Raw genomic sequence first — 9,512 nt, 5'->3', positions numbered from 1 at the left:
TCCAAAGGTCTCTATCATGGACATGCTGCCCTTGCTGAAGGATAACAAACAGAAGCTTTAGTAAAAGTAAAAATGACAATTTGCTAATTTTATACTGTAGCTATGCTCAGCCCCCTCCCCAGAAACCAGAGGTCCCAAAGGCAAGATTTCCAGAACAGGAGAGAAAACAAATTTATATACTGTCCTGGGCTCCAAAGATTCTCCTACCAGATGCCTTCCCAGCAGCTACTCACAGAATTCCTTTGTCAGTGTTCAATATCTTCCACGTACCCAGAGCAACAGAATAGCTTTCTCAGCATTAATGGGAAAGAATCCAAGCCAAAATCACTATGGACCAAATTATGGTTGAAGTTTGGGGTTTTTTCTGCAGGAAAAATCAGTGTTTGAGCAGTATCCCCTGGATACAGGAGCAGCTGATCACTGCACACTGCTAGCTCTCACTCTGTAAGGCAAAAGCTCTTGGGCTGTCTCCCACACCTGAATGGGTCCAGCTGCACCATCTCCTTTCCTCCAGGTGACTTGCAGATCTCCCAGTGGGCTCCTACATGCACAGTAGACCCCCTTCCCTCCATGGATGCACTGCTGTGTGGGGCTTGCTTTTCTTTGCTTCTTGCACTGACTGCTTTCAAAACCATCTTGGATACCATGGACAAGGCCCTGAGTACACCTGGAAGCTTCAGGCCTGACAAACCCAGCAGATAACAGAGCTTTAGGGATTTTTAGCGTTTAAATCTGACACAAGCAACTCTTTGGACCCAAGAGAGCTTTGGGAACTGTTTTTTGTGACACCTCTGGGTTTCACCTTTGCATCCCCCTTTCTCCAAACTTCACTCATCCCACCCATTGCAAGGCAGCAGCAAAGTCTCCACCTGCCTTGCTGACATCCTGAGCACTGAGGATCCTCTGGTGCCTGCCCTTCATGTATCATCTGGGTCTTGTTTGTGATCTTTGGATGCTTTTGACTGGTGAGTCTGTTGCAATTTCCTGGGGGCAATGGTGGCTTTTCTCTGTATATTAAGTCTTCACAACAAACAAATTCCAGCCCTGGTACAACAAGTGATCCTCCTGCCTGTCATGGATGGACCATTACAGGGAAACAGGTAGTTTCTCAAACTTTTCATTCCCCTGCAATGCAATTTTTTATTCCTTTGCAGCACTTTACTATTGACAAAAATGTAACTTGAAAGCACTCAGATTTGGCCAAAGGGTGATGTAGACATTCATCCTGCAGAAGGAGAATCACCTCTTCCAGCTGGTCCACCTGGAGGCAGACCTGACAGTTCAACTCGCCTCCTTACCCGTCACCCCTTCCTCATGTTCCTTGTGTAGCATCAATTCCCTCTCCAATTGCCTTCCACAAGCCAAGAGAAGACACCACCAGCAACTGCAGATATCTTCTGCAGATATCTTCTGCCACACCATGTAGCCATCACCCAACAAGGTGACCAACGGGGAAACCATCCCATCCCAGCACCTCCTTTGGGGTCTGTCTGTCCTCTCCATTTCCCCACAACAGCCACCGCACCCAGCAAGTCACACAACATGCCTGGCAGAGCCGCCTGACTCATTTTTCTCTACTCCTCCAGCTGATGTGTTTGGAGGAACACGCTGCTCTGACAAGGTGACACATCCTGAGAAAGCCCACACTGCCGAGGACGGTACCGGGAGCACCCAGCACAGTAGCAGTTCGCAGCTCTTTTTCATTCCTCCCCAGTCAAATGAGCCCCAAGCATTTCTGTTTGATTTTCCTGAAGGGTATAGAATAGATGTCAATCAGGAGAGAGGAGCCCTGAAATCCCACGTTTTTGAAGGCTTCTCATAAACATGTAGCTGTCAGCAGAGACGCTTGGAAAGGAAGGGCAATTGCTAACGGAGAAGCTGCATTAGAAACCAAGTGTTCCTGCTGTTCAGCTGCAGCAGTGTTAGCAGCCTGTGCTGGATCCTTCTTTTGGCACAGGCAACTGCTCGGTTTGGCTCAATTCATTGTGGAATAATTAAGTGCAGTCCATTGTATTGCATAATCTGGAGTTTCTTCAACCTGCTTCAGTAGCAAAGTACTTAATCTCATACAGCTCTGGGATCGGTTAGGAACATGAAATTCAGTCAGTGCAAAGCTATCAGAAGCCTAAGCAGTAAGAGGATGAAGAGAGAAGTGGCCAGGAGGCAGGGGGAGGTCAGCAGCCTGCCTCTGCTTTGATGCCTCTGAGTTGTGAAGGAAGGAGAAAACTACAGTGTTACAGAGTTGAAATGTCCCAGGAGCCAACACAGTTCCCACTTGCAGAGCAGTTCTCATAAACGCTGAGGATTTACCCATCAAACTCAAGTTTGGAAAAGTGCCTGGATGTTTCCAAGGAATCTGAGGAAAGAGGTTTCTGTTTCTGGACAATCCAAAGTATCACATTTCCTGGGTACAGCAAGGATCTAAACGGAAAAATGTGCAAATGTGTTTTACCAGGAGTGGACACATCCCAAACAAGGGTAATCAGAGAAACTCTTTTCAGTACTGCTCTGTATACACATCACAGATTGAGGAGGAAAATCTTTCCCCCGGTTGCCCTGCTGTGTAACCATCACTGCCCTTGTGAAGTCCCCTTCCAGCTTTGGGAATTTAGCCCAAAACACCTCTTGGTACCTGTTGGCTCTACTCACACTGCAGATCTGGCAAGTAACAGGGAACAGTGCTGGATCGAGAGTAATCTCTTTCAGCTATAAAAAATTACTATCCCTCCCTCCCTTGCTCCTCAGAGGGTGATAACACCACGTGAACCATTGTCCCAGGCACACTAAAGGACTGTTGCCTGCACTCAGAGGTCTGCAAACACCCAGCCCACCTACTGAGAGTTGCTGGGCAGGTCATACCCCAAACCAGCTTTACTCACTAAGTTAAAATAACAGATGCAATTGGGAGCAGTTCTTTCTGCCTCATGTTACAGGACAGAGGGAAACCCAGTTGAGAGGGAGGAATCTCCCTCACCACTGAAGCAAAATCATGAGAGATGTTCATGGTAGGAGAAAGCATCCTCCACAGCTGTGTTCGGACTGAGACATCCCTTGGACAGTGGAGCAGTTGCCAATGGAGCTGAGATTCCTCTCTCACAAACAGCTCCTTGAATTGCTCTTGGCATTGGCTTTTTCCCGTTCAGCTAATTAAAAATCTGTCTTTGAGTCATAAGCCCCCATTAGTAATAATTTGCTTTGCACTTCTCCAGTGATTTATGGCTGAGATATCAAAGTGCTTTAGAAACATTAATTAATCCTTCTAATACCCAAGGGACTGATCCACTCTCTGCAATGCACCACTGGTGGTGTAACTGTAGGAAATCCCCAGGGTTTACTCCAAACTACGGGCAGGGAGAGGGGAAAGGAGCAGCATCTGACCCAATGGCTCATTTCAGCTGCTGCCTGCAATCAGAGATGTGCAGTCAAAATAGCAGCACTGAATGTGCAGCCTCAAGCGAGCCCCAGGCACAGCCAGGCTCCCTGCTCTCCAGCAGCAGTTCTTGCTGCTGTCCCTGTCTGCCCAGGGAGGGAAGGGGAGCTGCAACACCTCAGCTCTGCTCTGTGGAACACACCAGGAAAGGTGTTTGTGGATCAAAACCTTCTTCACCCAGAAGTGGCTTCACCAAACATCTTCAGCCTGAAGTGGCAGCGACAGGGCCATTAATCAAAGCCACACTACTCCTACTAACACATGTATTTCCTTTGCTGTCCTGCCCGTTTCTCCAATCTGCTTCTTGTACAAAGCCACTTTATCACAGCTTGCAGTGCAGACCTAGGGCTGGCTGTCTCCCACACCTGGAATGGGGCTCCAGTCCTTGCTGGTGATAAGGATTGTTAACTCCATTGGCTTCGGAGAGCCTTTCATCCTTGTGCACACCAATGAACCAGTTGCCACCTGGTGTTGTCCCAGTACTTTGAATGTTGTCACCAAAAGACTGTGGGGTGGAGCTGGCTGTTTGGTGTGGTGCCAGAGACTGGGAAAGATATATAAAGGTCCCAGCAGACTGCCAGAGACAGGACCTCTGACAGACTGAGGAGTGTCCCAGTTTCTCTCTGCTGTGCGCAGTGAAACATCACCTTGACCATGAAGGCAACCGGCGTTTTCCTGCTCCTCTCCCTGGCACTCTGTTGCTACCAAGGTGAGTGCAACATTTTGCTTAGGAGCCATTTCCCCTCCTTGCTAAAGCTCTCAGGTCTGTCATATGGAAGGTGAGTCTGGGAACAGGTCAGCTGGTGCTGGGACCTTGCTGTGGCCCTGGGTAGGGAATGCTGCAATGGTCAATGTGCGTTAAACCAGCGGTCTGTTAGCAAGCCTAAAACAAAGGCTTGGAAAGGGTGCCTGGCACCTGCTCCCAAAAATGAGCAGACCTGCTGAGCTGATGCTCTTCCTTCAGGGCTACGATTCAGCCTGGAGCTTCTGATTTCTAGGACAGTGTGATCCTTTTAGACTGAATAGGTGCTATTCTGGTTTTAAAAAAGCAAATCCAAGAAGACAGGAAATGAATCTGTGCAAGGGAAAATGCAGCTCTCGGTACCAAATCCAATGTTTAAGCCAACTGTGTTTTCAAAATCCCATATGGTGCAGAGGGATACGAACATGAGCTGTTGCTGCTCCTCAGGTCCTGCTCACCGGGGATGTCTGTGTTTGTGGGTTCATTCAGAACCGGAGGGTGCTTCAAAGCAAGTCCTCCACCATCCTGTTTACTGTGCGGCAGTTGCCGCTGCAGAGCTGTCTGAGCACAAAATCTGGACTCATTTCAGATGAACTGAGAACGTAGTGAGCTACAGCTCCTGGGTCTGGATCAGTGCTAGTCCAAAGTAAAAACCCTGAAACATTAAACAGTGTGTAAAAGTGTGTACCAGGTCCTCAGCACCAAAATGTTTCACTGTACAGTCCCATTGCTATTGTGCCGGGCTGGTTGTTAATAGAGATATAGTCCGGATCCTCCATATAGCTGACTTCTGGATCTGTAAGAAACCCAAGATCTTCTCAGTTCTGACTTTCGCTGAACAAATCTGGGTTGTTTTTCAAAATACACTCACCCCATGTTCCACCCATGTGATCCCAGTCATCAGCTCAGGGCTGGAGAAGCCAACTGAAGTCACGGCTTGCTCCCACCAGCTTTGGTGTGAGACCTCAGGGTCCAATCATTTCTCCTTCTAGTAGAGACCTTCAGCAACTTGTCTTTTGCTTTGCTTCTCTGTGGTACAAACCTACTGACAGTAGAAAAATCACCCTGGATTTACTCCAGCACTAGTCCAGCATCAGCAGGAGTTTCTCATTTACTCATGAATGTGTGATAAGAGATAAGAAAAGCCCCCTTTGCTCCTGAAAGCTGGCAGGCGAAGTCACTAGGAGTGCATCTTGCCTTGGCAGGGCCTTGCACCATCATGGTGTTTCTGCCAGGGGAAAAAGGCATACGCATCAGGGAGGGACCCAGATGAAAAATGTGGGAGATCCAAGGGGAGAAATTGTTTTCTGGGACAAAGGTGTTTGAGTGAAGACATACAGTCCTCAGGCTAAAGCATCTTTATTCAGTTCTCCTTGAAACCTGCCCAAGTTATGGGTGCTAAGACATCTCTCTCTCTCTCTCCCCCCCCCCTCTTTCTCCCCACTCTTTCTCTAGGAATTGCTGAGGCAAATCGAGCTGCTGGCAGAGGAACAGAGGTGAGGGGGAATCGAGCTGCTGGCAGAGGAACAGAGGTGAGGGGGAATCAAGCTGCTGGCAGAGGAACAGAGGTAAGGGCTCCTCTTTTTGTGTAGCACAAGTGAGACAGCACTAACCCATACAACTGGGGAGCCACAATTGCTTAATTCAATGAAGTATAGTGGGTTGACAGCCCAAAGATGCCGGTGCCTGGGAATCTCATTCCACCTGCTGTGACTCAGCAAAATCCCAGTGATGGTACTGGTTTTCCACTGCATTCCATTTCTCCCTCCCCATGCCCCACAGTGGAGGAAAACTTATTAAAGAGCTGAATACTACTGTCACCTGCCAAGAAGATCAGAGCTCCCCTTACTCTCTGACTTTCAAGTGTGAGAACAGGTATTGTTGTGGCATGAAAATAAAAACTGGGAAGAACATGGTCAGGCACTGCCCATGGAGCACTTATTTATGCTGTACTGTTACTCCTTAGGGTGTGCAGCAGTGCCAGGAGTGGAATTCAGCTGGCCAAAGGACATGGTGGCAAAAGGTCCCAGTGTTTCTGAGAGCTCATAGCAGAGCTCTGAGCAAGCTGGGATGGGTTATCAAGATAGAAAAAATATGCACCTCGCTGTGAAAGCAGAGCTCCTTTGGTAAATCAAAAACATGATTAACATTTTCAGCATTACCCTTTTGTGTCTCCAGCCAGCCTGTGACAATTTCAACCTAAGCAGAGGTTGTACAAGGATCTTTGAACCCATCTGTGGCACGGATGACGTCCTGTACAGCAACGAGTGTCTGTTGTGCCTTCAGAACCGGTAAGTATCTATCTGAACCTGCTGCAAGGCTAAATATCACACAGATGAGGGCTACTACATATGTCTGGGATTTCCTAGAAAGAAAGCTGCTTGCATGCAGCTGGGTGGAGCGTGGGCAGTGAGCCCAGCACATCTGGCACGAATCTGGCCTCCTGCACAGATGCTGCACCCACTGCTCTGAGCATGTGGACTCTGGCTGAGAAATAGGTCCATTGTGTGCAGCTCAGCACATGAACTGCCCTCAAGCAGGGGCTACACGGCCAAAATCTCCCCCTACCTGCAGCTGCCAAACTGCAGCGATAGCCCAGACTGTGCTGGCGGGCATCCAGGATCTCAGACAAATGGCAAATTCCTCAAAGTCTGCCCAGATCTAGCATGCAGGCAGAAAAATGTTTTTCCAGATGACCTCAGATGTGTGGTGGCTGAGGAAAAACTATGTTTTTTCACCTCAGCAATTTATAGCTGAGCTCTGCTTTCTGTCTTCTCTACATATGCAAGGATACAATTTGCTCTGGGTATTTTTAAGAATGAACTTTATATTTAATCTGTGCTAGTGCCAGATTGCACTGTTTTAGCAGAAGGCCAGGTCCAAATGCTAGCAACGTCTCTAGCAAGACTTGATTCACTTCATCTGGCTTGGGCCCTAGGTAATTTAAAGTATATTTATACATTGGAAGCACTCTGTGTCAGACAAGTGAAGGAATTACTTCCAACTCAATGCTATTAGGTAGTTTGAAAATCTCTGTTGGGAAGATTGAGTTTTATCTGGAGCCAGATGCCCCAGTCTGCAGGGTTAAGGGAGCTTCACCCTTGACTTCACCTGGTGTAGGTAGGGATTTTTGGTGATCAGGCTCACAAGCCCATCTGCCACCAGCAGAGACATCTCTAACAGAAGCTCAAATTCCATCTTTTATGTTCCTGAATGTGGAGCCAAATTCTGCTTTAAGGAGCATTACCTCCCAGCTAACTCTGCAGTGACAAGGAACAGAGTCCAAATCACTAGAAAAAAGAGCCTGGATAAGAATTGTTGGTCTGGTTGTCCCCTCTTTGCTTCATTAACCCAGGCTGCTGCCCTATATTCCATTCCTAGCCTGCTCAATTGCTGGTTTACCTTTTAAGGCTGAAGATGATGCAGTCAGGCAGAGAGATACTGAGTGGGACCTCCTGAACAAAGGCAGCACGGTTAATGACCCGGCACGGCCGAGCAGGGCAGTAATGACCGTGCTGGAAGGCAGCAGCCCAGCACCAGCTGTCGCCTGCCTTGTGCAACAGATGGGGGTGGGAGGTTCATCAGACACAACATCATTAGGGCATTGGCCATGAACCAGGAGCCAGTTAAAGTGAATGAGAAAGGCTCCAAAGTCAGCAACGATGGGAGCAAAGTGGCGTCGAGGATGCTTCATCTCCCTGGTGCAGAGAACAGCTTCAGAGAGTTGGGAGACTTCAGTGGTCACAAGAAGGAAAGTTTGGGGTACAAAAAAGAAAGAGACTGAGCTGGTGGTATCTCCAGAGCCAACCAGGAGTCAGAGGGGAGAAGAGATGGATGAGAAGCTGGGGCTAGTACTCACCTTGTGTTGACAGGCACTGTGTCCCTGGACCTCTTCAAATTCCCCTTTGTGCTCTGAGCAGCTGCAGCTGGAAATGTGCTGCTCCTACGGGTCAGAGCCCCAATCCTGGCAGCTCCCCTCTACTGTCCTCAAGCAAAGAAATTCTGAGGTTAGGAACAACAGCTGTTTGGTCTCTTGGCCACAGTGATCTGGGCCAGGTACCAGGACTCTGCAGCTGCCTGGTGCCAAATGTCTTCAGGGAGAGATAAACGGAGTGTCCTCATCTATAGAGCTTTGGTTCATGGGAAAAAGTCAGGTAGCTGAGAGGCAGGATAAAGTGTCATTTGCAGTTTTATGTGTGCAACTGGTCTGACAAGAGCTGGAAGCCTGCAAGGACTCTGGGAATAACTATGGAGAGCATCTGGTGGGTCCCTGTGGCAGCAGTGTCTCACTTGTCGCCTTTGGTCATTTCACTGTGACCAGCATACAAAATGTGTTTTGCAAAATGCAAATCAGTTTACCAGCATTTCTCTATGCACCTGAGAAATGGGTCTGTCTTTACAAAGAGGAGAACGACATGATTCCTTGTGAAAATGGAACAATTCAGAGTAATCATGTCTACTACTGGGGGGAAAAAAAAGATTTATTTCTTTTAAGGTGCCCTTTTAATATTTTCCTCAATTTTGCTGCAGAAAAAATCAGGAGGGGAGACTGGGAGCAGGCCAAACCCCAAACAAGACACGATGGCAGGCATTTGTCTATAAAAACCTACAAAACAAATTCATAACCTTTATTGTTTGCAGCCAGACAGGCATTAGAGGTGTCTTAGTGCTGTCCTGCACCACAGAGGTGAACTGTTCTGCCAGGAGGTGTCAGGAAGCACTCTTGAACTTATTGGAATTAATTAACACATGTCCATGGTAACCCTGAACTCCCTGTCAAGAGTATGTGGCCTTGCTTGCTGTGAATAACACTTAGATGATGATTTAAGCAGTATTTTCTGTTCTTTCTGCCTTTGTCCTCTGAGCCAGGCTCTTCTGTGTCTCAGGGACCCGAAGGCACCCTCCAGCATTTTTAACTGTCTCTTCCAGGCAAAGGGGCGCTAATGTGCGCATAAAGCACAGAGGAATGTGCCAAAACCCCTCTGCACGCTCCACTGAATAAGAGGCACAACCTTTCTGGAGAAGAGAGCACAAAGCTGTTCCTCACCTGCAGAATCTCCTAATAAAGTAGAAGCATTACCATGTCGTGCTTTGGGATTTCTTATACACACAGCAGACCCCTTTCCCTGACACTTATAGTACCTTCCTGAAAAATATGGCTTGTGCTGGTTATGTCCACAAAGAGCTGTGAGCAAATCTAATTACCGACAGAGCTGCAGAGACAAGGTGGGGACATGCCCAAGGAGAGAGCCAGGCTTGACAAGGAGGCTCTTTTTTGCATCAAGAATTTTGTTTTTCTTTCCTAAACTTCCAGTGTCCACGCAATAGGAGATTTTAGCA

The 9,512-nt window shown here is 47.9% G+C and overlaps 1 protein-coding gene across 1 annotated transcript; it reads left to right on the top strand.

The window, feature by feature from the left end:
- Positions 1–4,027: 4,027 nt before the first annotated feature.
- Positions 4,028–9,240, top strand: LOC113947330 (pancreatic secretory trypsin inhibitor-like). The gene is made up of 4 exons (XM_027643766.1): positions 4,028–4,139; positions 5,628–5,668; positions 6,351–6,463; positions 9,102–9,240. The coding sequence occupies exons 1-4, from the start codon at positions 4,085–4,087 to the stop codon at positions 9,172–9,174; spliced, it is 282 nt and encodes a 93-aa protein (XP_027499567.1). The 5' UTR covers positions 4,028–4,084; the 3' UTR covers positions 9,175–9,240.
- Positions 9,241–9,512: the final 272 nt, after the last annotated feature.

This window comes from Corapipo altera, unplaced genomic scaffold, assembly GCF_003945725.1.
Source record: "Corapipo altera isolate COAL_440 unplaced genomic scaffold, ASM394572v1 75, whole genome shotgun sequence".
Lineage (NCBI taxonomy): Eukaryota > Metazoa > Chordata > Aves > Passeriformes > Pipridae > Corapipo > Corapipo altera.
This window is presented reverse-complemented; position numbering and strand designations above follow the sequence as displayed.

What these genes read in the sequence shown, in the direction of transcription:
- LOC113947330 (XM_027643766.1), top strand. Translation starts at nt 4,085, where the DNA reads ATGAAGGCAACCGGCGTTTTCCTGCTCCTCTCCCTGGCACTCTGTTGC. An exon ending in GGCACTCTGTTGCTACCAAG is followed by an intron (nt 4,140 to 5,627) that starts GTGAGTGCAACA and finishes CTCTTTCTCTAG; the next exon opens with GAATTGCTGAGGCAAATCGA. An exon ending in CTGTTGTGCCTTCAGAACCG is followed by an intron (nt 6,464 to 9,101) that starts GTAAGTATCTAT and finishes TGTCTCTTCCAG; the next exon opens with GCAAAGGGGCGCTAATGTGC.